The sequence below is a fragment of the Marmota monax genome, unplaced genomic scaffold, assembly GCF_021218885.2.
Source record: "Marmota monax isolate L192 unplaced genomic scaffold, Marmota_monax_Labrador192_F-V1.1 WCK01_AAM20220418_F8-fsc00079, whole genome shotgun sequence".
In the NCBI taxonomy this organism is placed as follows: domain Eukaryota; kingdom Metazoa; phylum Chordata; class Mammalia; order Rodentia; family Sciuridae; genus Marmota; species Marmota monax.
Genome location: NW_026694099.1, coordinates 1,395,841 through 1,421,799, shown reverse-complemented (window position 1 = coordinate 1,421,799; position 25,959 = coordinate 1,395,841). Strand labels below are relative to the sequence as shown.

Genomic DNA, 25,959 nt, shown 5'->3' with positions numbered 1-25,959 from the left:
TCCGAAAGATTTCTCATAATCACATATAATAGCAAGAAAAAAATGTTATATTATTGTACAAGTCCAACAATTTTACTTTCCCTCTGAAGCAGGTAAACATTGAAGGTGGTAGGAAAGAGTCTGCACATGTGTTCAATTCTTTTTGTTTTTTCTCCTTTCTACCACTCCTCCTTCCTTTTGCTAGCTCAAACTCTTTTATCAGTATATATTACTTGAAGCAAATTTATACTACTAGATATTTGATTAGAGCCACAAATGCAGAATCTGTTTGGAATTAAATTTAAATAAAACAAACCTAAATTGAAAATGCAAAACAAAAATAACAACAAATGCTTTTCTCTATAGCCAATGTCAGATTAAGCAAATCCTGCCTTAAAATGTACTGGATTAGCTAGGTACATGTTATGGTGGTGCATGCCTGTAATCCCAGCTACTCAGGAGACTGAGGCAAGAAGACTGCAAGTTTGAGACCAGCCTGGGCAATTTAGCAAGACTCTGTCTCTGTCTCAAAATAAAAATAAAAAGGGATGGGGGTTATAGCTCAGTTGTAGAGCACTTGCATAGCAGGTGAAAGGCCCTGGGTTCAATCACCAGTACCCCAACAAAAAGTGTTCTGTATTAACCAAAGGCCCTCTAAACATCTGACTCTGAAGCTGAGCATGGAAGCACACACGTAAAATACCAGCAACTCTGGAGGCTGAGATAGGAGGATTGAAAATTTGAGGCCAGCCTAGGCAACTTAGTGAACCCCGGTCTCAAATAAAAAAGTAAAAACAGATGCAGAATGTAGCTCAGTGATAAAGTGTTGCTGGATTCAATCACCAGTACCACAAAAAAACTGGCCAATCACAGTAGCAGATAACCTTAATCCCAGTGACTCACAAGGCTAAGGTAGGAGGATAACAAGTTGGAGACGAGACTCAGCAACTTAGTGAGACTCTTTGTTTCAAAATAAAAAATAAGCCAGGGATGGTGGCACATGCCTGTAATCCCAGCTGCTCGGGAGGCTGAGACAGGAGGATCATGAGTTCTAAACAGCCTCACCAATGGCAAGGCCCTAAGCAACTAAGTGAAACACTGTCTCTAAAATACAAAATAAGGCTGGGGATGTGACTCAGTCCAGTGCCCCAATTCCCAGTACCAAAAACTAAACAAACAAGGGCTGGGAATGTAGCTCAGTAGTTAAGCACCCCTGGATTCATTCCGCAGTAAAATTTTTTAAAATATAGCTCATAAACCCTCACCTTAGACAAGTTTTCTAAGTAGGTTTTCCTAATCTCCCTTATTCTAAAGACTCTTCCCTGCAATCTGAAATCTATTGAGACCAAACTCATTGCTATTCTTCAGTTAACAAGGAGTTTATTATGAGTGATAAACAGCATATAACAAAAATGACAGAGCTTGCTCGAGGATAGCAAGTTTCTTTCCACGCTTCCTTTAAAACCCCAAACGAGGATGAAGAAAAAATGAAGAGGCCAAGTAGAGTAGAAAGTCTGACTCCTATAAGGACAGGAGAGAAAAAAAAGAAAAGACAGGAACCAACAGGTCCAGGACAAAGGGAATACTACTGTTGTTACTACCTTCTCCAGGACAGAAAATGCAACCCAAGAGAACATCTTTTGAGCATCTACTAAATGGTAGGTACTGTGAAATATACAAAAGCACAATTTATGCCCTCAAGGAGCTTGCCATCTACTGAAGAAGCAGGAATGTAATTATTTTAATTATAAAATCATTAAGTGCTAGAGAGAGGAACAATTTGCCCTGAGTACATCAGTGATTAATTCTGACTAAAGAATCAAGAAAAGTTTTTTAATTCTTTTTTAGTTGTTAATGGATCTTTATTTATTTATATGTGGTGCTGAAGACTTGAACCCAACTGAGCCACAAGCCCAGCCTTCAAGAAAAGTTTTGCTGCTGTTATATGGCTTATACTTTGAAGGATGTGTATGATCTTGATAGAGAAGCTGGGATGGTCATAGCAAGCTCAACGCACCAGCAAGAATCATACGTGAACATACAGCAATTCAACTGGAATGCACAACACATTATAAGTAGGCCAGGATGTAGCAGGAAAAACCTAATTAGGATCAAATTCAGAAAGATCTTAATTTCACACATTTGTAGTTGGAAGTTACTGGTGGCTTCATAGGGCCTTTTTGGCAACAAGGACAAATAAGAGTTGCTTAAGCAATGGAAAATAGAAATGGAGAGGAGAATGGACATCGTACAGAATCGACTGAACACAGAAAATTAAAACCAAAGAATGGCCAAAAACATTTACCCAGGGGCTGGGGTTTTGGCTCAGTGGTAGAGCTCTCACCTACTATGTGTGCAGCCTGGGTTCAATTCTCAGCACCAAAATAAAGATAAATAAATAAAGATAAATAAATAAAGGCATTATGTCCATCTACAACTAAAGTGTATGCATATAAAATTTATTCTCCAAGATCTTTTAGAGCTAGCCGTGTAGTGCCCTCTGGTGGATAGATGACACCTCTCCAGCACTAACAATCAGTTCTTCCAATACTCTTAACACTATCCAGTCCACATAAGTTTCCACAAAATGATCACAACACACTATTCTAGCTGTATTTGAAGACAGACCTGAAATGCCTAACTAATCAAACAATAGGAAGTAATATAGTGATCAAATGCTAAATATGTTGGTGAACACTGACCTGAGAATTCAGAATACAACACAACTTGAGAGGTGGATTAATGCTTCCTGGATATAGAACACATCCATTTCTTTAACCTAGGATTTTTGGAGAAAAGAGCACTCAGGTCAGAGGTAATCATAAACAAAAACATTTGAACAGAAGAGACTGGCAAAGCAGATCAAGATATCCAGTAGGTTAGGTAATGAAAAACCTACAAAGGCTTGCACTAGTGAATGATGTAGTGCCTAAGAATTTAAGACCAATCTGATATTACAATATAAAATAGAGAAACTTATTAAGATGGTCAAGTAACTATCCAACAAAACTTAAGATACAAAAAACTGGGCACACTGGCACACACCCATAATCCCAGCAACTAGGGGGGCTGAGGTAGAAGGATCAGAAATTCAACATTAGCCTAGTTAAACTGATAAGACCCTGTCTCAAAATAAAATAGGGCTGGGGATATAGCTATGGTAAAATGCACCAAGGTTCAATCTCCCATACTGTGGGGGGATGGGGGGGGGTTCAGTTATGACCCAAAGTTAGTTGGCTAAACATAAAGTGGCCACTTGCATAGCTGGAGAAAACAAAAGCTTTGAAGACATCTTTGTTAATTACGCTTTAGTATTTCTTGAGCCCATCCTCAAGTAGACATGAACCAGACCCCAATCTAAGAATATAAGGTATGGGAATGGATTTCATTTGCATGTAAGTTTTATTAGCGCACGTACACACTCTTAGATCATTCTAGTCTGGCCATTCGTTTACTATCCAGAAAACCCATCATTAACTAAATGCAGAATGTTCCTGGTTGTTATAATTTAACTCCTACTCCTTAATTTACAAGTGGCAACTTCCCCTTCACAACACCAGTACTTCGGTAAAGTAAAACTAATAGTGATCTGCAATCTAAGAGAGAACAGGTAGATAAAACGATCTTTACAGCCACAAGGCCAAACAATTTTTATTTTCAAAAACAACTTTATTCATGACACATATTTAAAAAAAATTCCCACCCCCTGGAAATGAGCTAAAAAAATAAACAAAATCCACCTCCCACCTCCCTGTTCCCACTTCCTCCCATTCCCTCCAAATAAAAGGGAAAAAAAGGCAAAGGAAAAAAAACAAAACAAAACAAAAAAACTGAAAAACAAAAAACACCCCAAAACCCCCCAAAACAAGGTAGTGCATTTCCCCAGGGGGAAGGGGAATTTACACTGGAGCCGCTGGGAGCGGAACGGAGATCTTCCGGCTACAGAAACCTGCAAAGAAAGACACTCAAAACAGAAAAAGAAACACAAAAGGAAACAAAATAGATCACCAGGCAATCTGGAGGGGCAGGGAGCCGGAAAGAGGGTGGGGTGGGTGGTAGACCTGGCAGGACAGGAGCAGGCAGGCAGGGACTGTGAAAGGCAGGGAGAAGATGGAGGGAAGGTAACAAGCAGAACAGTTTGGTGTCCTTCCAGAGCCCTGGGTAAAAAAAAAACCCTCCTACCACCCATGCCCACCTACCCTTGAGCAGCCCCCAAGGGGGTGAAGTGGGGCAGGGAAACATGGGGAACAGCTTGCGCAGTTGAGAAGTGTCCATGGCGAATCCCCAGAGTGAATGAGCAGCCCCCTGCCCCACTCCCTGGGCCTTCCCCTACTCCCCAAAGCAGGTCCCTCCTCAGCAGTTAGTTATGGGATTCTCCCCCCTTCCACAGTATATCTTTTTTTTAAAAAATATTTTTTTTCCATCAAGGTCATCTTCTGTTTTTCTTTTTTTTTTTTTTTAATTCTTTTTTTTTTTCCTTCTTTCCTCTTTTTTTCCTCTCTCTCCTCCTAATACACACTTTTTTTAGTAAGGGGAATACCATGATGTCGCTCTAGCCCGGCCCCTGGAAGAAAGAAGGAGAGTTAGGTGTTAACATGATCACTAGATAGTTCAGTATAAGCCCCTCCCCGTGGGCCCTTGCCCCAGTTATTGTGAAGGGAAGGGGGGAAAAGAAGTTTTTCAAGTATCCTAAAACTGACTCCACAATCCCAGAATCAGAGAAACACCTGGCAAACAGGGGGCTAACAGGGCATTAATGGAATACTTTGCCAAACAGCAGCAATAAAGAAGTGCATCTGAGATAAAGGAGAAAGAAAAAAGGACCCATTGTTTATCCAGTTTTCAGTTCTCCACAGTTCTCAAACCCTATCTTATATGAAAAGTAAAGGCTTATATGTGTGACCTATTTAGAAAGACAAAAGTAAAAAGCAAAGCCACAACTTGGGTACCACATTGGGCCTGTGAGAAAGTTAACCTCAAAAAAGAGTAGGTCCATTAAATAATTAAGTATCCCAAAACCCTCCCACATGGCTATGGGAGAATTCAACTAGCCTCTGGTATCCTTCCAAAGAAGATTCAAACTTTTACCCCTCCCTAACTCTGGGAATAGTAGCAATGTCCAAGCAGTGCTTTTCACTGTCTTGAGACCCTGTTCTTTTCTTAACTTTCAATGACACCTTCAATGCCACCAACTCCCAAGGGGGGGAAAAAGGTTGGAGGGGGAAGCATCTCGCAAAATAGATCAGCACTTATCACCAATTTCTGCTCCAAAGATGATGAGACTGGCCTCCTGACCTGGCCTACAACTACCTTCCTCACCCTGCACAAGCAGGAGACCAAGGGGAGGGAAAGGGAGGGTCGGTCCTCAGATCAGGAGAGAATGAAGCATAACAGGGCTCATGGGAGGCTGGGAAGAGGAGCAGCCCATCTATCCTGACCTGTAGACGCGACCCCGGGGCCTGCTGTTAAAACCACTGTAGAATCGAGAGCGGGAACTGTTGTAGTTGGTAGTCCGGGCACGGTAGCGGGCACGTGGGAAACCCCGGTCTGTTGTGCTGATGCCTGGTCTGTTGGTTCGTTTTGGGATCACCTGAGCAGAAAGAATACACAACAGAAAGCCTTAGAGTCAACTGGAGAGAGTTAGTTTATATAACCAGAACAAAGGGCACAGGCCTTACCTTGATTTGTCTTCCTCTAAATAAGGACTCATCTAAGGCCAGGGAAGTCCTCACTGACTCTTTGTCGGAGAACTCTATATATGCAAACCTGAAAAGAATAATTGTCATTTTTTTATCTGAGTTTACAATATTTCATAGGTTATTTGTTAGGAGTGTAATGTGTTTACATTTTTAATTAGTTGATTTTATTTTATTTTTTAAAGAAAGAGAGAGAATTTTTTTTTTAATATTTATATTTTAGTTTTCGGTGGACACGACATCTTTGTTTGTATGTGGTGCTGAGGATCGAACCCGGGTCGCACGCATGCCAGGTGAGTGCGCTACCACTTGAGCCACATCCCCAGCCCCTAATTAGTTGATTTTAAAAATGAAAGGTTTTAATCAAAATTTCCAGCTATTCTTGGAAAATCACTAAACACCAACATGTTTAGCCATGTGCGAGGCCCTGAGTTTAATCCCCAGCACCACAAAAAGACCAAGATTTCTATATGCTGGGGTCAACTACAAGCTTCTAGTTCTTCATCCTGCCCACACCTAGGCTTTAATTTTATCCTCTGTCTGGCCTCTGGAGGTATTTTATGTGTAACCCAGTACATTATCAAGTTTAATGACACATTAGAAGGCAAAGACCTCATTTTTTTTTTTTTTGTGATGCTGGGGATTGAATCCAGGATCTTGTGCATGCAAGGCAAGCACTCTACCAACGAAGCTATACCCCAGCCCTTTTTTCCTTTCTTTTACATTTATTTTTTAAGATTTAGCTTGACCCAATCTCTTTATATTTATGTGGTGCTAAGGATCAAAACCAGTACACCTCATGCATACTAGGTGAGCACTCTACCACTGAGCCACAACCCCAGCCCCTCTTATGTTTGTGTGTGTGTGTGTGGGTGGGTGGGTGTGTATGGTGGTGGTGCTGCTGCTGCTGGGGTTTGAACTCAGGGCTTTATGCATACTAGGGAAGCACTCTACCAACTAAGCTATATCCCCAACCCCCAAGACCATTTTTTTTAAACATCAAGTAATTACCAACCAACATAAAACATAAATTATCGGTGGGAGTGTAGCTCAGTGATAGAACACATGCTTTGCATGCACAAGGCCCTGGGCCCTGGGGTTCAATCCTAGTGCTGCAAAACAAAAAAACTACACACATGTAGATGTGGGGAGACATCTACTTTTAAATTCTGATTAAAATTATCTTGGGCTGGGGTTGTGGCTCAATGGTAGAGTGCTTGCCTGGCACATGTGAGGCACTGGGTTTGACTCTCAGCACCACATAAAAAAATAAAATGAAATAAAGGTACTGTGTCTCCATCTACAACTAAAAAATATTCTTCAAACAATTATCTCAATTTATTCCCCTACTTACCCTTTGGGATGGCCACTAAATTTGTCACAGAGTATGGTAACACGATTGACTGAACCACAGCCATGAAAGTGAGCTTCCAGCTCTTCTGCTGTTGCACCATAGTCTACCTAAAGAGAAGGGATATTTCACAGGTACTGAGCAAACTCTTTTCTCAACAGGTACCCTGCCTGGCCTTTGGTCTGGGCCATCTCTATAACCCACAGCACATCAAATATGGTTCTCTAAGGAATTACCCTTTTTCTTCCATTCCCAGTCTTTGTTGATTACTCCATCACTTTTTACCTCCCCCCCAAACCTCCCTCAACCACTTTTAAAATTGCCAACTTATACTGGCGATCTTCCTTTCAAGATTATTAAATAACTGCCCCAAACAAGAATGTCCCCCAATCTCAATCAGAACCCCAATACATACATTGCCAACATAAATGGAACGGGCATCAGCCTCCATCTTCTCTTCAATAGACATGATCACTGGGCCAGCTATAGACAAAAATAATTCAAAAAAGAAGTAGATTTTCTATTGAACCAATATATGCACTTCCACCACCACCGCCACCCTATCATTTCAGCAAAGAGAAAGACCTTGTTCAGTTCTGTTCCCTCTTGTACCCATTACCTAGATCAGTGCCTAGCACACAATACGTTCTCACTAAATATTAAGGAATAAATGAAATACATCCTTAACAATCAGAGAACAGTGTAAGAATACTCCACTCCCAAATCAAGCACCTATGAAGAGCTTTGTTAAAATGCCTTGAAGACCAAACAAAATTGAGTGGGCTGAGACTCGACATTTCTGGATTAAAGAGGCCCCCAGCAGCCTACCCACTTCTCTTAAGAGTCCTAACTAAAGGATCTCCAACTGAAAAAAAAAAAAAATTAGACTTGAAGGTCACATGCCAGCTGGCAATCTCCAGCCGGGTAAAGGCAGGCTAAGAACAAAGAGAAACACATTTATAACCGAAACAAAGGGAGACACAAGACTACAACTACCAAAACATAGGTTATGTCTCACAAAGGTCAACGGAACACACAATGGACTATGACCGCAGCAAATGCCCAGTAATTGCTCAAACAAGCAGCTCCAGGATCCGGAGCATCTAATGCCACATTCCCCGTGCTCCCCACAACCATTCCAACCCGAAGACCCAGGCTGCGCGTGCAACCGCCGGTTTACTCACCATTGCCTGGAGGTGGACTCATATTCATCTGCTTCTCTACCTCGTTCTGTAGTTCCTTCAGCTTTTCAGCTTCTTCCTCCATCTCCCTGACTCGAGCTTTGATAGCTTCAAGCTCCTACAATGAATGGGGAGGGCATGCAAAAGAGCTTAAGAGGAACCAACGCAGGGGCTGTGCCGTGCTCTCGATAGGCGCGCGGCCCCAGCCATGCTCGGCCATTTCCCTCGCCCCACGCGAGGGTCGTGATGAAAAGAAAAGCAAGTTACCTTCTCCGTAACAATCTTAAACACCCATGACGCCCAAATCAACACTGCCGGGCCCCTTGCGACGATCCAGGACCCGTCCCCCGCCCGGCCCCAGCCACGTTATTCCCCGCCCAACCCCACCCCCAGCCTGCCTCCCGCTCGCTCGCCCGAGCTCTGGGCCTCCCATGACCCGGCCGGTCGGCTGCTGCCCGCCTGCTCGCTCGCCCTCCTTCCCTCACCGGGTCCTCAATGGCGCCGTCCCCCGGGTCACCCTCGACTAGTCCCGGTTCTTCCTCCTCCTCCTGGCTGCCGGGGGCTCCCGAACCAGGCCCAGGGCCCGGAGCTCCCGGGGGGGCGCGGGGCCGGGGCGGCTCCTCTTCGGGCTCGGGCTCCGGCTCGGGCTCCAGCAGCAGCTCCCCAGGCTCCAGTTCCTCAGACTCCAGGCCGTTCCCGTAGTCCCCTGCGCCCCCCGGGGCCCCCTCCCCGGCCTCCCCACCGGCCCCGGGCACAAGATGGCGCCGCCGCCCCGGCCCGGAGCCCCGACCGCCCGCAGCCCCCGCTGCTGCTGCCGCCGCCGCCGCCGCCGCCATCGCCGCTCAGACTGGGGCCCGCCGCCCAGCGATTGGAGAACTGCGCGGGCCTCGCGGAGGATTCATTAGTCAAGCAACCTGCCCGTCACTCCAAGATAGCACTCCATTGGGGAGTATCAGTTGGCAATCAAATAAGACCCCACCTCTTAGGCGGGGCACTGTACCAAATTCTCAAATCCCGGTAGGGGAAACCTCTCTGTCAATCAACATTCGTCCCACCTCCTCTCGAGGCCTTAGGTAACAATACTGCCACGCTGTGACGACATTCCTGCTTCTCCCCAGCCTACGGGAGGGCCCGCGAAGTATAGGACGTTCTGTGATTGGTCCCTGATTAAGATCAACTGGAAAGGACCAATCTTCCGATCGCCTTACAGCAGTAGCCGGGTCTCAGATGCCGATTGGCTTGCGAGATTCGAAGAGCTGACACTTGTAGCGTGACAGGTGAACCTTGCCCCCGAACGGGCTGTCGGACTTCAAGCTAGGTCACATGACTAGTCAGTCCTTAGGGAGCCGCCATCTTGACATTACTGCCGACACCGGTGAGCGTTGGAAGGCAGAGGCCCCATACAGGGTAGAGATTTCTGGAAGTTCCAACCAAGCACCAGTAGGTGGGATGCTGCCGGAATTAGAGGTTCTGAATGGAGCATTCTAAGGGGGAATTTTTCCAATTTCAAAGTTATTGGCACCACCATCCATTAAGTCTCCCAAACCACAAAGAATGTAAGAATCCTCACTCAGACCTACCAGTTCATAGACCTCTTTTCCAGGACCCCCGCGCTGCCTAATTTCAGCCTATTTCTTCTCTATTCTAGCCTGTTGCAGCCGCTATGGGGTTCTCCCAGCTTTCAATATCCGTCCAATCCTAACCGCTACCAGACTGGCTTCCCTTTCCTATCAGGTAAAGTCTCAAAATTCCTTACAGTGATCTTAGACACCCCAAGACCTACTATGCGAATTTTGTTGCCTGGCATCCAGACTGTGTATATGTAGTCTTTCCTCAATCAAGTCTGTGCAACCCTCCCCATCTCCTACAGCGGCCTTTCTGGTCCGGAGACCAATGGGCCTACCTCCTCAGTAACTTAACTGTTCCGTACTGAATTTCCTAAATAGGTGGTGAGTACCTGCAGATAAGAGACTGAATCTTATTTATGTTTGTATCTCCACTGCAGGATGCCTAGTACGTGTTAATAATACTGGGTATTTGTTGATTGAAAGATGCATTGTTTGGGGATCTAGGTGCCACCTCTTCATCTTTTGCAATTTCCCAGGCTCCAAGTCCCCTTTTAAGCCCCAGAGGAATTTCTTGGGGCAGGTTCCCACCACACTGCTGCACTCTAAGATATCAATAACACCTGGCCCTGGAGAAGGAAAGGTTTCCACATTTGAGTAGCGATCCTACACACTTATTAAAATGTAAAGAATGGTGGTGCTAAGTTTACAAGAATTTTTTTATGGGGAGACCAAAACTACAGGCAGGTTTGAGAGTCAGGTTCACAAGAACCCAACCCAAAAGTTAAACAAGTATGATTGGAGCATCAGAATCTGGACAAGAGAAGATCCAAAAAGTAAGAAGCACTCATTATACCCCTTTTTCCATGGTCCACTTTTTCTCCCACTTCCTTACCTCAGGAACTGAGTTACTTTGAGCAGAATCACAGTCACTTAAATTTCTTGTGCAATTTTCATCAGCCATCTCAGCTTCAGTGATCTAGGAAAACTAAAGTTGAGCACGAAAGACAAGCTCTAAATGAGTTCTCTGGAAGGAGGAGTGTCTTTTATACTGATCCTAACCTAATCCAATTCTGAGTGCTTCACTGTTGCATAATTTAAGCAAGACTACTAAGGGAAATGGGATTTTTTTCAAAATGCCTTTGAATCCTGTTAAGTACTTGATTTTGTAGCAGGCACTATTCTTTGTATAATCTCATTGAATTCTCACAATTCTGTGAAATGTAAATATTTCCACAAACAATAACCTTTCTAAGTAAAGAAGAAAAAGGGCTGAAGAAGTAAAGTAACTTGTCAGTGTCATAAAGCTAATTTATAGTGTGCAGGGAACTCGAAATCAGCTTTCAAAGCTTAGATCAAAATTAATGCCAGCAGAGCAAGATGGTGTATGCCTATAATCCCATAGTGCACACCTATAATCCCATAATACACGCCTATAATCCCAGCAGCTCAGGAGGCTGAAGCAGGAGGATCTTGTGTTCAAAGCCAGCCTCAGCAATTTAGCAAGGCCCTAAGCAACTTAGTGAGACCCTGTCTCTAAATAAAATACAAAATAGGGCTGGGGATGTGGCTCAGTGGTTGTTGAACGCCCCTGAGTACAATCCCCGGTACCAAAAAAAAAAATTAATGCCAAAAACTGTGGTGTACTCCTGTAATCCCAGAGGCACAGGAGGGTCTCAAATTCAAGCCCAGCCTGATCAGCCTAGTGAGGAATTTAGGGAGACCCTGTCTCAAAAAAAAAAAAAAAAAAAGTACTGGGAATATAGCTCAGTGGTAAGCACTGCTGAATTCAATCCCCAGTAACGACTAAACAAAATAAAAAACTACTATGTCTGATTTAATACAAAAAATTAGATTATGATATTATATTGAAAACTGGAAAAGGTATAAATCCCAATAATGCTTAAATTAAACATTATTACATAATTATTACATAATTATATCCAAAGATTATTTTGTTTCTAATAAAAGGTCTGTACATTATGTGTGTAACATGCAAAATGATGTCAGGTCAAAGTAGTAGAAGATAAAATTGTATATAAACTATGATTACAAATGTATGTATATCTGAAAGTTTAAAAAATTACAATAAAAAAAACTTCAACATGGGAGAAAAAGAAACAAAAACCAATGCCATCTTTTGATTCTTTATCAATATGCAAGAAAAACTATAATAAATATTGAGATTTGCCTGGTGTGATAGCACATGCCTATAATTCCAGCAATTTGGGAGGCCAAGACAGGAAGATCAAGTTTGAGGCCAGCCTCAGCCACTTAGTGAGACTCTCAGCAATTTAGTGAGACTCTGTCTCAAAATATAAAAAGGGCTGGGGATGAGGGCTGGGATTGTGGTTCAGCGATAGAGCGTTTTCCTAGCACATGTTAGGCCCTGGATTCGATCCTCAGCAACACATAAAAACAAACAAATAAATAAATAAAATAAAGGTATTGTGTCCAACTACAACTAGAAATAAATATTAAAAAAGAAAGAAAGAAAAGGCTGGGAATGTAGCTAGGTGGTAAAGTGCCCCTGAATTAGATCCCCAGCACCAAAAAAAAAAAAACACAAGTTGAGATTCTTAACCCATAATTCTATTCATTTTCTTTTCTTTTTTTGGTACCAGGGATTGAACCCAGGGGTGCTTAATCACTAAGCCAAATCCCCAGCCCTTTTTATTTTTTATTTAGAGATGGGGTCTCACTGAGTTGCTTAGGGACTCACTAAGTTGCTGAGGCTAGCTTTGAACTTGTGATCCTCCTGCCTCAGCCTCCCAAGCCACTGGGATTACAGGCATGTACCACCACACCGGAACATAATTCTATTTCTTATAATTGGTTCTTAAGACGTAATCAAAAGGTGAATAAACAATTGTGAATTGTTATGGTCTGGATATGAGGTGTCCTCCCAAAAGCTCTGTGGTAGGCAATGTAGGAATGTTCAGAGGTGAAATGATTAGATCATGAAAACTAACTTCATCAGTAGAGTAATCATTTGATGAATAAATAATTTAAATGGACCACTGAGTGGTAACTATAGGCAGTAGGGTGTGGCTAAAGGAAATAGGTCACTTGGGGTTTGAGACTGTGAGTCCAAAATAAACTTTTTCTCTTCTCAGTTGTTTTTGTTTGATATTTTGGTCAAAGCAAAAGGAAAAACTGATTAACATATGAACAAAGATGTTTATCAGAGTAAAAAAAAACATAAAAAAATAAACTACTTAAAATGTCCTAGTGGGAATAAAATTATTATACACACACATATGTAATTTTATATAGTCATTAGGCCTTGAAAATGTTTTAATGACAAGGAAAAATGCTTGCAATATAATAGTAAGCAGAATTATATACAAAATTATATGTGCAGTATGATCACAAAACCACAGATAAGAGACTGGAAAGAAATAAACCAAAATGTTAGTAGTAGTTCTCTCTGGTAGTAGAATTATGATTAATTTTCTTCGTTTTGTTTTATTTTTTTGGAACCAAGGATTGAACCCAGCAGCACTCACCCACTGAGCCACATCCCCAGCTCTTTTCTTCATTTATTTTGAGACGAGGTCTTGCTAAGTTGCTTAGAGCCTTGTTCAATTGCTGCGGCTGTCTTTGAATTTGTGACTTTCCTGCCACTAGGATTACATGCATGCATCGCCACACCCAGCTAATTTTCTGCTTTATAATTTTCCGTTATGATTTTTCAAAATTAACACATAATTTTAAAAAATTGCTCCAACTTGCACTCTTTTTCTAATAAGCATGATTACTTTATCAAAGAAACAAACACATTGAAAAGGATATTTGAGGGCTGGAGTTGTGGCTCAATGGTAGAGTGCTTGCCTAGCATGTGTGAGGAACTGGGTTCAATTCTCAGCACCACCTATAAATAAATGTATAAAATAAAGGTCCATCAACAACTAAAAACATGTGTATGAAAAAATCAATTTAAAAAAAGGATATTTGAATGTGATTTCTCTTTCCCTATGAGATTCTAAGTGGTAAAAGGGATATCTTAATTATATTTGTATTCCCTTTGCCTATCATTCTGTACTATATAAATGTTAACTGAATGAATGAACCTATTTAATATTTTGCCTCATGTTGATGAAGAGACTATCAAGGAGTTTTTCTCTGAAATAAATTTTTAAGAATTCATATGTAATGTTAAGAGTTTCATCATTATGAGCATTCTTCTCCTTAAGTTATAAGCTATAAATAAAGGATGATAGTTTTGGAAAAAACTGAAATTCCAGTGCCCCATCCAGAAGAGGGGGAAAAAAATGTGTTAATAGAAGGAGAGGTCAGTGGAGTTGAGAAAAGGATAATTAAATGGTAAAAATGGGTGAAGATATCTCTAGTTCTGTTCAAAAGGGAAAAGTTTTGTCAGTAGATAACATAAATATTTGGTTTCTGGGTAGTCTCATACCTACTTTTAATATTTGCTTTGAAATTTTCACAGACTATAATAATCTATGATCTAGAATAACATTGTTTAATATGGTAGTCACTAGTCATATGTGGCTATGGAGCAATTGAAATGTGTAGGTGAGATGTGCTGAAAATGTAAACTATACCAAAATATTATAACTTTGTATGAAAAAGAGTATATGAAATAACTTATTAATAGTTATTTAATATTAATATTGGAATTATAATATTTTTAATACATGGGCTAAATAAAATACTATTACAATTAGTTTTACCTGTTTCTTTTTTGTAGTTTTAATGAGGTTAGTAGATCACAGAAAACTACATCTGTGGCTTGTATCTTATTTCTATTGGACATTGCTAACAGAACTTTGAAACCTTTATTTTTACTTACCTCTCTTTTATAGCAGTTCCCAATTATCTTCTACCATGGTATGGTCTTCATATCTCAACTCCCTAGCTCTGTCCTTGATAGTTGGGGGCTGTCCATTTAAATGTGAAGGAACCTATGCAGGACTGCTTAATTTCCATTCTGACTGGTTAACTTTTTTAAAACTTTGTAACTGAAATACTAGCTTTAATGCACCATATGTGTATGTTCATCATCAAAACATCAGAAAATACTGATAGCAAAAAGAACAAAAATCACTCATAAAATCTGCCACCCAAAGATAATCACTACTGATATCTTAACATATACTCTTCCTAAAATGTTCAAACTATAAATACAAAGAGGCACATACATACACATATATTTTTCCAAAATGGGATCAGTGGGCTAGGGATATAACTCAGCTGGTAGAGTGCTTGCCTCGCATGCACAAGGCCCTGGGTTCAATCCCCAGCACTACAAAAAAGAAAAAAAAAGGATCATATCATATGATGTTATTTTCTAACAGATAGTCTTTATTTATTTATTTATTTTTAAGTGGTGATGAGGATCGAACCCAACACCTTGCACGTGCTAGGCAAATGCTCTACCATTGAACCACAATCCCAGTCCACAGATACTCTTTTTTATGCAATAAAATACAGAAACATCTTTCCATTTCAATAATATATTTCTCTAATTTTATTTTTCATGTTTTTACTTAAAAATTATCCCTTTAGAAAATAGGGGCTTGTCTGACCACTCTTTAAAATTAAAATCTAGCTAGGCCCAGTGGCACACACCTATAATCCCATCTATTCAGAGGCTGAGGCAAGAGGATTGCAAGTTTGAGGACAGACTGGGTAACCTAGTGAGACTCTGTTTCAAAATAAAAAATAAAAAGAATTACGGAGGTATCTCAATGGTAAAGTGCCTCTGGGTTTAATCTCTAGTATTTTAATTTCTAAATTAAAATTAATTAAGATTGAAATTTTATTAATTAAAGTGTAAGAATATCTACAAACATATTTCCATCATCCTTCAATTATTTTTCTTTATAGAATTGATCACCTTCTAAAATATTATGGAATTTTGTTCATTTTTTATTCCTTCCCTAGAATGTTAGCAACATGCAGGTAGAGATCTGAGTCTGTCTGTTTACTTTACCTCAGTGCCTAGAACTGTGCTTCCCACACAGAAGATGCTTAAACATTTGCTCTGTGTGAATGAATGATGAATGAAAAAACAACTGCATAGCACTCTATTATGTTTTCTGGTTGAGTTTTAAAAGTTAATATATTTATATATTTCACCTATGTTCACATTTAAGGCAGTCTTTTAAGTTTTCAAAGGACCTACTTACTATTAAGTGATAACAGAATATCTACAGTTAATCCATTTGCTAAAAATTATAACTAAATGTTGCTTGACTTTAACTGAAGTGCCATTTGGAGAAATAGCACTTATGGAGAACTGTCTGAAGGAAACACAGTCCATCTGTCCTTTGGATAGACTGAAGTTTAACCCTAACTAAATCAGACCATCATAAAGCAGCATATGTGGCTAAACTGTTATGAGCCTGATAGACCTTCTAAATCCCTGTTTGTGTTTCTAGAGGAAATAGTGGTATAGAATTCAACATCATATTTGCTGTTAGGTATTATAAAGAATGGTGTCAACCATATCACCAATTGTATTCTTGGAAAAATCACAGAACTTTTTGCTCTTCTTGAGTAACTGATTTTTTTTTTAAGTTGGATACAATATCTTTATTTTATTTTTATGTGGTGCTGAGGATCGAACCCAGTACCTCACCCATGCTAGGTGAGCACTCTACCACTTGAGCCACAACCCCAGCCCTACTGATTGGTTTTTAAGTCCTAAAAGGAATGTGAACCTCATTATATTTTTCAGTTTGCTTTGGCTGCCAAGCTGAGAGCCAAATTCATAGCCTGGCTTTTGTATTTGGGAATACTACTTATAGGATGTTCTTCTGTGTATTAATTTTCCTTTTACTTAAATTCACTATAATATTTCAATTTTCCCTTTACCCATACTTAAAAATAATTTTATTTTCTCTTTGTTTTTTCTTTTGTATATTAAAATGTTTCAAAATTATTTGGAACTAGGTAAATATAAAACACACTGCAGCACAGATAGAAGCACTAGCTATCATACCTGATGATATTAAGAATATCTAATTTCCTTTTTCTTAGTATGTATTCACCAGGCTACTCTCTGATTTTCCTACAGCTTCTTTTGTAGATTTTCCTATAGGGAGAGAGTAGAAAGGCAATACTAGATTCCTCTAAGCAATTATTTCTCACAATTTAACACATAAACCCAAACATCAATTTATTGCACTGGGATATAGAAAGATCAGAAATTTCCATTTGAAATTTAAAATTAAAATCACGGTTCCTGTCAGAAATGATTCTGATGTGGTCCTAACTAGAGGTACAGAGGGGAATGGACTGAATAATCCTGGAGATTCCATCCAATTAGCAGTTTGCAGTGAAATGGCTGAAACCAAATATCTCTGGGGACTAGACAAGAAAGCAGGAGCTCCATTTCTGATAGATATATTCTAAATCTGAAGTAGGCATCAGTGAGAAAGGATCATTATCACACACTTCTGATTTGAGGCCAAACAATAGCTGGGGAGTTGATTTTGCATAAAGATTTTAGGGAGGTTTTCTTTGTTTTGATTTTTTGTTTGTGGCGGTCCCAAAGTACCATATACCTACACCCTCTTGAAGCTTGGGTTGGGATAGATGGAGTTCTTGGCTTTGGGTACTTGACCAGAATAGGGGTGGGGTGAGGAAGATGGTAGAACAACTCTGATTTTTTTTTTTTTAATCTCAACAGTTTCCCAAAACCCTATAACTCTAATTCTTGCCCTTAGCAATATCACGAACAGATGATTGGATCAAGGAATGTTCTGACCCCAGTTATACAGTATAAAGTCACAAAACCCTGTTCAGTCCTTCTCATTAAACTTCTGGGCTTTATTTATTTTTTTAATACGACCATTACATATTACACAAAAATAAAAGTCAAATGAACTTGATATTTATAAATTATTAAATAAAAATACAGGAATATATATTTATATTTATAGAGCTTTTTCTTTTCTTCTAAACTAACCAAATCTGTTCTCCTGCCGTTTTATGATTTTAAAAAAGTAAAATAGTGTATGTATGCCCTACAATAAGTGGGGAGTACAATTAATAATCGCAGGACCCAGTTGCCCTACTTCCAGTCCTTCCTTGGCCTAAGCAAAGTCCCTATTTGTCCCTTTGGGCTCTGGAGAGCAAGAAACACCCTCTCCACCTATTTAATCTTTGAAAAATGGCCATTACATTTATTTTCCTCATTAAAAAAAAATAAATGAATTTAAAAACTGGGAGCCATACTCAGCCTTCTTGGCCAAGAGCTAATCCCAAGGAACTATATGGCTCTAGAAGAGAGTCCCTAGTTTTCCCTGACAGAAGAGTCTCTGGGGTTTCCACTGCTCCTCAAACTAAGAAGGGCAAAACAGGTCAAAACTGCCCACTGTGATCTCATCCAAGCTCTGCTTTTGGGAATCCAGACCAAGCCCTTTACCCTTTCATAAAAAAGCCTCTCCTTCCACCCAGGTGTGAAGGCCTCAGAATGGGGCACTTTGGTAACCTGATCATGGTCCCTGCTGCCCCAGTTTGCTAAAGCCCCCCAGGAATGCTAACACAGATAAGTATCTTGTGGTAGTGGGTAGAGTGAAGAGTCTGCCCCAAACCTTGGGGAGCACAGGCTCCAATTTGGAGCTGATGGTCTAGTCAGTGGTTTTCCAACTTTTATTTTTCAGCAGCAAAACCCTTAATGCAAATAAAATCTTACCCTGAACCCCGGTATGTAAGACAGCTACAAGAGGAGCTGTTCTGTTTGAGGGCAAGTTGCCCAGCCTGCTCAGCCCCCATCCCCTTCATCTCCCCAAGGACTCCTGAGGCAACCCCTAGGATACTTTGGGGCTCTGCCAAGCAGTTTGAAAACCACTGGCCTAGTTAGTCCTGAGCAAGTCAGACCCCCCACCCCAACTGCCTGCCATAGACCAGCTCTGAGTTTCTAATATCAGCATACTCACAACAGACCAAGTGGCATATGCAGTCTACCACCTCCCCCATAGAGACCATTAAAAAGTGCAGCCCTCTCTCAAAAGCAAAAGTCTGGACTAAACACCTGAGGCCAATTTGGTCCCACTTTCTAACAAACACATCCATGTTGCCATATTCTGGGACCAAGTAAAAATCTCCAAGAAGAGTCAACCATGTCTAGCTAAACTGATCAGTGCTCAGGATTATGGGCAGGGTTCTAGAGCACTGTGAATGAAGTCAGCATTGGAGAGCAGCAAATTTTAGCACCTTGGAAAGTGCAGCAGTGAGGTCTGGCTCAGGACATGCATCTGGAGTGAATCATTTCTTCTTTAAAAGAAAAAGCTATAGCCTGAATCTGTTCTAGAGGACTGTGAGTTCTAAAGTTAGCATCCTCAGACTCTGAGGTACAGACAAACAACACCCATGCAAACAGCGTGGCTTCAATGAAATATAAATGCTTCCAGATCGTGGTAGGTACTCTCAAACCCATACACCTGCCCCTAATAAAGCAGCACCAAAGCCCACAACACAGAATAGGCCCAGTCATAGAGTACCTGTCACCCTCACCCCACAGGGCTCAAGCTAGAATGGTCTTTTCAAGGAATCAACAGTCTCACTGAGAAACAGTGTGGGACCCAGACTATATTCTAGATCAGCATTTATGTCTACATCCTCAAAAGGAAAATTGAGCCCCAATTTAGAGTTTCAGTTTGGGTACAGAGGTCCCAGAGCTATTAGGCACCATTGTGCCCCAGTGGGAGGGGAGGGTGGCAGGCATATCCAGCTACTGAAGAAGCCTTCACCTGCCCATGCTCCAGAGCCCTGCACTTCTGTCAGAGCCCAGGAGGCAGCAGGAAGTTCATGATGCACAGGAAAATGGGTAATGAAGGAACAAGGCCAGCTGCAGAATTGCTTTCTCTCCAAAGCCCTACCAACAACTTTCTGCTGAGAAGTGCCAGAGCCCTCCGTCTGGATACAGTGTTTCTCCTTCAGCCTTGAGGCATCTGGACAAGGGGAAGGGAAAAGAGGGTTTGGGAGGAGGGGCAGAGAACTGTCCCTTGTTCTTGCCACTGCAAAAGGGAATGTTTTCTCCTTGAAGAATCTGAACCACCTCCAGATTAGACAAACAGCCCAGCATGCACACGAGTACCCGTGCACATGCACACTTGTGTCCAAGCAGCCCACAGCCACAGCCACCTCTCCCAATCACCTGAGAACCCTAAGCTTCCATTCCAAAGGGATATGCCTTCTAGTTCCCCAAAACCCACTTATCCAGGGGAGACACAACTCCTTATGCAAGTCCACCTTCCTCAGCGCTGCAAATTCATCTCTGGGTAGTTTCATGTGCCCATACCTATAGGCATGATCCCTCCCACCTCCCCCCAAACCCTGGAATGACTCCATCTCCTGGTCCTCTGATTTTCTTAAAACTCCTTAATAACTGTAGCTCACTCTTCCAATCACCTGCCTGGCACACTTGGTTCCCTCACATGCTACCTCTCCCCTTCCCTGTTCCATGCCCAACCATTCACTTCACTTCTTGTTCTCTGTTCCTGCTCTCCTGGCCCCCAGCCACACCTAGCCCCACCTGGCCCTGAACTTTCTCACTTGCTAGCAAAAAAGGCCCCTACAGTTACCAGGGCCCCCAGTGCCACGGCCCCCGTCAGCACTGTCCTCACTGATGCCCAGTTCCCCTCCCGCAGACGCCGTGCCTCCTCCAGGGCCCCGTCCCCGTATAGAGCTGTGAACTCCGCCTGTGGGAGAGAAGGGAAGTAGGAGAGAAAGAAGGAGAAAGGGATATCAGGAGAGGAAAGAGTGGAGAGAAGAGGAGAGGAAGAGTTCCAGTTCCATCCACTGCGAGCACTATCCCATACCCAGCTCCTCTCCAGCCAAAGCTCTACCAACTGCAAGCCCTCTGATCCCCCCATGTGCAGCCCCTCTGCCCCAGTGCCTGGCTCACTTGCACTCACTGCCTCATCCTTTCCTTGATGAAAAATTCTGCTTAGAACTGGCATCCTTTGCCAAGGCTTGCCTGACCACCACCCATCCCTGATCCTCCCCACCTCTCGTGCCATATACTCAGGTGTAACACCTTTCCCTGCAGGCACTTCTTGGGTACTGTGTATTCTGTCCTTTGCTTGGGACCATAAGCCCATGCAGTGATAACTGTATGGCAGCCCTGGAGTACAGAGTCCAATGTGATGCTCGGTGAGGGAACCTCAGTCTGACTCCACCTAAATAGGAGAATTCAGCCCCATGCCTCCTTCCCAGCACAGCTGTCCCAGCCTCCAATCAGAGCCCCCATATTCCCCCTGGAGAACAGCTTTGCAGAGGGATGTGCAGAGCAGCATTTGAGAAACTTCTTACCCAGCCCCCACTGCTGTGGATCCAGTCAGCCAGCCGCGTCTCCAGGTAGGCCACCATCCACTCCTGCACTTGTCCCACCAGTGGCTCCATCTCTTTGTTGACACTCTCAGCACACAGGGCAGCCCCAAAGACAAAGAAGGCCACAAGACGACCCCAGTTGGGACCCCCTTGGAAAAGTTCGTCAGAGACCTGGGTGAAGCGTTGCTGAGCTGAACCCGGGGTCACATGCAGCTGAGCTGCCAGATCAGAGAAGGTGCGCCGGAAGCGGGTCTCGAACTCATCTCCAGCTGCCCGCATGGCTTGGTGCAGTGGATCAGCTGCTGGGCCCTCCCCAGGGCCAGCTCCACAGACATAACCCTTCTGCCTCAGCTTATAGCCTACAAAGTCGGCCACCAGAGCCCGTGTGTCTGGGGCCGAGGCTGGGGTCGCCATCCGGGCGGCTGTAAGGGGCAAGGATGAAAGACTGGCATGAATACATGAAATATAGAGAGGCCCAGAAGGGGTGTTTTTGGTTTGTCCAACTCAGTAAGATGAGGTGGGGGAGGAGGTATGATCAGAGACCCCTGGGCACCAAAGAGCAAGAAACAAGGGATTTAAATTATGTCATAGGGCCAGGGCATTAGGGGCTGGACACTGAATTTGTTATATGCCAAATTAAATGTAAAACAAGGAAATTTTATTTTTAGAATAGATTCTTTGCATAAGATAACACCAGCTCTATAACATCTCAACAGCTCCCTCCCACCCCCACCATAGTATACACCTTTTTGGCTACAGGAAGGGGCTTAAACCTACCCAGAATCAAGATGTGAAGATGTTGGCAGAGGCACAAGATGGGAGGAGATAAGGGCTGAAAAAATATGGGAGAAGCCAAAGAGTGCTGGGACAGAGAAAGGCAGGGGACACTCACCCAGCCTGGATGGCAGCTCTTAGGACCCAGCGCTGGTGGCAAGGAGCCCCCAGCTGGGGCCTTTCATCCTCCCGGCCAGCGTGGAGCCCTGAAAAAGGGTGAGAGAGATCAGAAATATGCAGGGAAGGCCAGGGATCAGGATCTGGCCTGAGAAGGGCTGGGGTTGCAGCTCCTGGAACCTGGTCCCTGCCCCCAACGCTCTACCAGCTGTGTGGCTGAATCCATGTTTAATGACTGTCCTCCCGGGAAACCCAGGGCCAAGGGCTTCCTGCCGGCACCATCTCTACTCTCGGCTCCCCCCAGTGCAGCCCAAAGGCTCAGCTCCTACCTTACCCCCACCTTCAACTGGTCTCCAACCCCGCCCGCCTGCCAGGTTAGGGATCTCACGGGTCAGGCCGCTGCTGGGATCCGGGCCGTTTCCTGGTGCAGGAGCTGGGAGGGAAGGAGAGAGGGAGGAAGGGAGGGAAGGAAGGAGGGAGGAGAAGGGGGGGGGCAGGAGGGAGGGCCTGGCGCCGGGTGATGATGGGGCCCAGAGATGCGTCCAGAGAGAGGGGCGGGGCCGCACACAGGCCTGGGAAGGCCACAACTCTGAAAGAGAGGGCCACTGAAGGCAGAGACACCATGGGCTGGACTGAGCTGAGCTGCTAAGCCTTGAGACTGCCCAGAGAAATACCCTGGACCTCAGAACATCGTGGTACAAATTCAGCATTTCTAGAAGGTCTCTGATATTCCATGCACTTGTTGAATTGTTCTAGCCCTGGATTGTATGCCTTAAAAAGAGGAGCAGTTCCCATTATACTGGAAACTTCCTGCCAGGTGCCTTGCCCTTATGGGACTAGCAAATACCACAAGGATACCAAAACTTTCCAATCCCTTTTTCCCCAGGGCCTTTAATCTGGTGGTCTCTTCCAGGGCTGAGGCTTTAATCAGGCATCAGGCAGGCAGGACTTAAATTCCAAGCAGTTTCTAAAGGTACTTTTCTTCATCTTCTTTTGTTATCAGATTGATTTCCTTTTTTTTTTTTTAATAGAGTATGTTTCTTTTTTTTGAGAGAGAGAATTTTTTTTTTAATATTTATTTTTTAGTTTTCTGCGGACACAACATCTTTGTATGTGGTGCTGAGGATCGAACTCGGGCCGCACGCATGCCAGGCCAGCGCGATACCACTTGAGCCACATCCCCAGCCCCAGATTGATTTCCTTTTAATCTTTTTTTTTTTTTATCCAGCACATGAACCCATTCTCATGGGGAAAAAAAAAATCAAACAATAGAGAGATAGAGAGTAATCAAATACAAGTACTCAGCTATACACACACACATGTACCTGTCCAATTCCACCTCCCTCACTGTAGGTTGCCAATGATAAGGTTAATGTTTATCTTTCTAGATTACATATATGTATATTATTTATAAATGGCAATACATTTATAAAGGGCAGTTCACAAGACATGAAGCAGTTTCACCACAAATGATCTACATGAGGGCGCTCACAAGCTTTCGACTCCAAGGCCACCCAGGGCTCTTGGAGTTGACAATTCCACAACTCCATTTGGAGAGAGCCCCAGCCAAAGGCCAGAAAGTGGCAGTCCAATTCTACTTTCCTTTGGTTCTTTTCCATTTATTCTGACAGAATCCACACCCTTTGCATCTACCTCCAATCCAATCCTTGATGCTCTCACCTGTTCTTACGGTCAAGAAAGAAGCAAAGTCCTCTGTATAACAATAATAGTAACTAACATATTGTAAGGGCTTACCAGGTGCTCAGTGCTTTCTTTATATGTGTAATAGTTTATTCTAATCAGGTGCTGTGATACATGCTTGTGATCCCAGCTACTTGGGAGGCTAAGGCAGGAAGACTGCAATTTCAAGGGAAAGCCTGGGCAATTTAAGTGAGATCCTGTCTCAAAATTAAAAAAAAAAAAAAAAAAAAGTTGGAGATATAGCTCTATGGTACACTGCTTGTAGGCTCTAGGTTCAATGCCCAGTAGCACAAAAATAAATAAATAAATAAATAAAATAAAATAAAATAAAAATTATCCTCACATCAACCCTTATGCTATTTTATCCTTTCTACAGATGAGGAAATTGAAGCTTGGAAAGGTTGAGTAATTTGCCCAAAGCCATATACTAATAAGGAAAGAAACTGCCACTTAACCTAAATCTGTCTGACCTCAAGATCATCTCTTCCCTTTCAAGTAGTCAATGTTATTCTGACAGAATCCACACTATTTACAAGACCACACTCAATTCTCTTTGTTTTTCCTTTTGTGGAGGTTGGCCTCAAGCTTGCAGTCCTTCTGCTTCACTCAAATAGCTAGGATTAGTGGTATGCACTACCATGGCTGGTACCACACTTAATTCTCTATTCCATTCTGAATGTACAACCAAATCCACTTCTTTATAGCTTTCTCTTTCAACCATGCTCCTTTCTTCTTTGCTCTTGAGCTGATTCTTCTAGCTGCCACCAGGAAGACTGCCCACTTCTTTTCAGGCTAACCTAGTTAAGTCCTCTATTTGCAATCCTGGTTTCTTCTAAGACAATTACTTGTGATAAATCACCAGTTTTTAATTTCAAGTAAATGTCTTAAGTGTCCAAATATATTTGCCTTTTTTATTTATAAGCCTCAAGAGCTAGAACTACTGACGTTTATTCACTTTTGTGTCCTTGTGGCCAAATAGGCCTCCAGTAAACGTTGACTGAATGAATCAATTGACACCTCTGGCCAATTATTGAATAATCCCAGCCAGACATTTGAAGACTGCTGCAGTAGCTGCATAAGAAAGAAAAACTGAGCAGGACACAGTGATGCATGCCTGTAATCCTATCCACTTGGGAGTAGGAGGCAGGAGATCTCACAAGTTGGAGATCAGCCTTGGCAACTCAGAGAGAACCTGTCTTAAAATAAAATAAAAAGGTCTGGGGATATAAGCTCAGTGATAGAGCACTTGCCTACTAGTACAAGGTTCTGGATTCAGTCCACAGTACAACACACACAAAGAAAGAAAGGAAAGAAGGAAAAAGATATTTGATTTGGAATAAAGATTCAGTGTCAATCTGAGCTACCAGCAAAACAGAGCTATAACTTATACCCGGTCCAAAGCTATGTATCTCAAGTATCTTCTCAGACAAACACTGCAGAGCCAAGGTATAGCACAAAGCAACAAAGCCTTTGCCAGAAAAACCTGAGGTCACAAAGGCTGACCTTCATCTATTTTATTTCAATGACACATTGTTTTACCAAAGCAAGGAAAATCCTTTTATACTGCTTGACTGTAACCTTAATTAGCATATGATTATTTTATGTCATAAGATATGAAGAAAATATGTTCATAGATTTAATATGTATGTGTAAAATAAGAACATAAAACTCAATATGGTTTTAAAAACAAGTTCTGACTAAATAGCATTACTATGGATGATACTGGTGTGAAAATGCAACAGGCATGAATTGTAGATAGTAAGATAGCATGTTTCACTGTTTATTTCCAACCTAGGGGTTGTAATTTTTCAAACTACCTGCTGTTCTAAATTTAGATATTTTATTTCCACTCTAACATTTCCTATTTTAATATTCTAAAGATGTTAACATTATCATTAAATGTTTCAATTTTGTATAACAAAATGGAAAGAAAGTGAATTCTAGAAATGGACTGCTGAGGTTCCAATTCCAGATCCCCAATTATTAACTCTGTGTCCTTGGGGAAGGGTCCTAACCCTTCTCTCCCTTGATAAACTTACCTGTAAAATAGGCCTAATAGTACTCCCTATTCCTATGATGATTGTATTTTGTAAGTTAATATTTGTAAAACTCTCAAAACAGTACATAGCACATCGTGCTACATAAGATCAGTAGGGAAGTTAGAAAAAAAAATAAATACACTTCACATGTTTTTTTTCACTAACATAGGGGAGAATAAAAGGAGAAAAAGCCAATGCTACAACCTTCAGTCCAGTGAGCTCCCACTGGAACTAGAACCCTACAGTCCC

General features: G+C 42.2%; 2 protein-coding genes and 1 long non-coding RNA gene across 10 annotated transcripts in view; 1 reads left to right on the top strand and 2 right to left on the bottom strand.

Moving 5' to 3' along the window:
- Window positions 1–3,600: 3,600 nt before the first annotated feature.
- On the bottom strand, window positions 3,601–9,058 carry Pabpn1 (poly(A) binding protein nuclear 1). Its single transcript, XM_046465189.2, has 7 exons — window positions 8,693–9,058; window positions 8,211–8,325; window positions 7,442–7,509; window positions 7,030–7,136; window positions 5,658–5,745; window positions 5,418–5,569; window positions 3,601–4,543 (listed from the first exon to the last, which is right to left on the bottom strand). Exons 1-7 carry the CDS (start codon window positions 9,041–9,043, stop codon window positions 4,504–4,506), a joined length of 921 nt encoding a protein of 306 aa, XP_046321145.1. The 5' UTR covers window positions 9,044–9,058; the 3' UTR covers window positions 3,601–4,503.
- Window positions 9,059–9,450: 392 nt separating this feature from the next.
- LOC131424992 (uncharacterized) lies at window positions 9,451–14,462 on the top strand. Its single transcript, XR_009228711.1, has 2 exons — window positions 9,451–9,763; window positions 9,856–14,462. It is a non-coding gene; the product is annotated as an uncharacterized LOC131424992 (long non-coding RNA).
- Bcl2l2 (BCL2 like 2) overlaps window positions 13,520–25,959 on the bottom strand; it is a 13,647-nt gene continuing 1,207 nt past the window's right edge. The window contains exons 1-4 of one of the 8 annotated variants that reach the window (XM_058585798.1): window positions 22,359–22,469; window positions 21,972–22,059; window positions 21,062–21,501; window positions 13,520–13,646 (exon numbers count right to left, since the gene is read on the bottom strand). In XM_058585798.1, coding sequence (XP_058441781.1) covers window positions 13,530–13,646; window positions 21,062–21,493 — 549 coding nt within the window. In that variant the 5' untranslated portion in view covers window positions 21,494–21,501; window positions 21,972–22,059; window positions 22,359–22,469 and the 3' untranslated portion in view covers window positions 13,520–13,529. Of the gene's footprint in view, window positions 13,647–14,432; window positions 15,042–15,077; window positions 16,836–17,551; window positions 20,449–21,061; window positions 21,502–21,971; window positions 22,060–22,299; window positions 22,470–25,959 lie in introns of those variants that run through there. The other 7 variants (XM_058585799.1, XM_058585800.1, XM_046465190.2 and 4 more) reach the window with 7 other exon arrangements.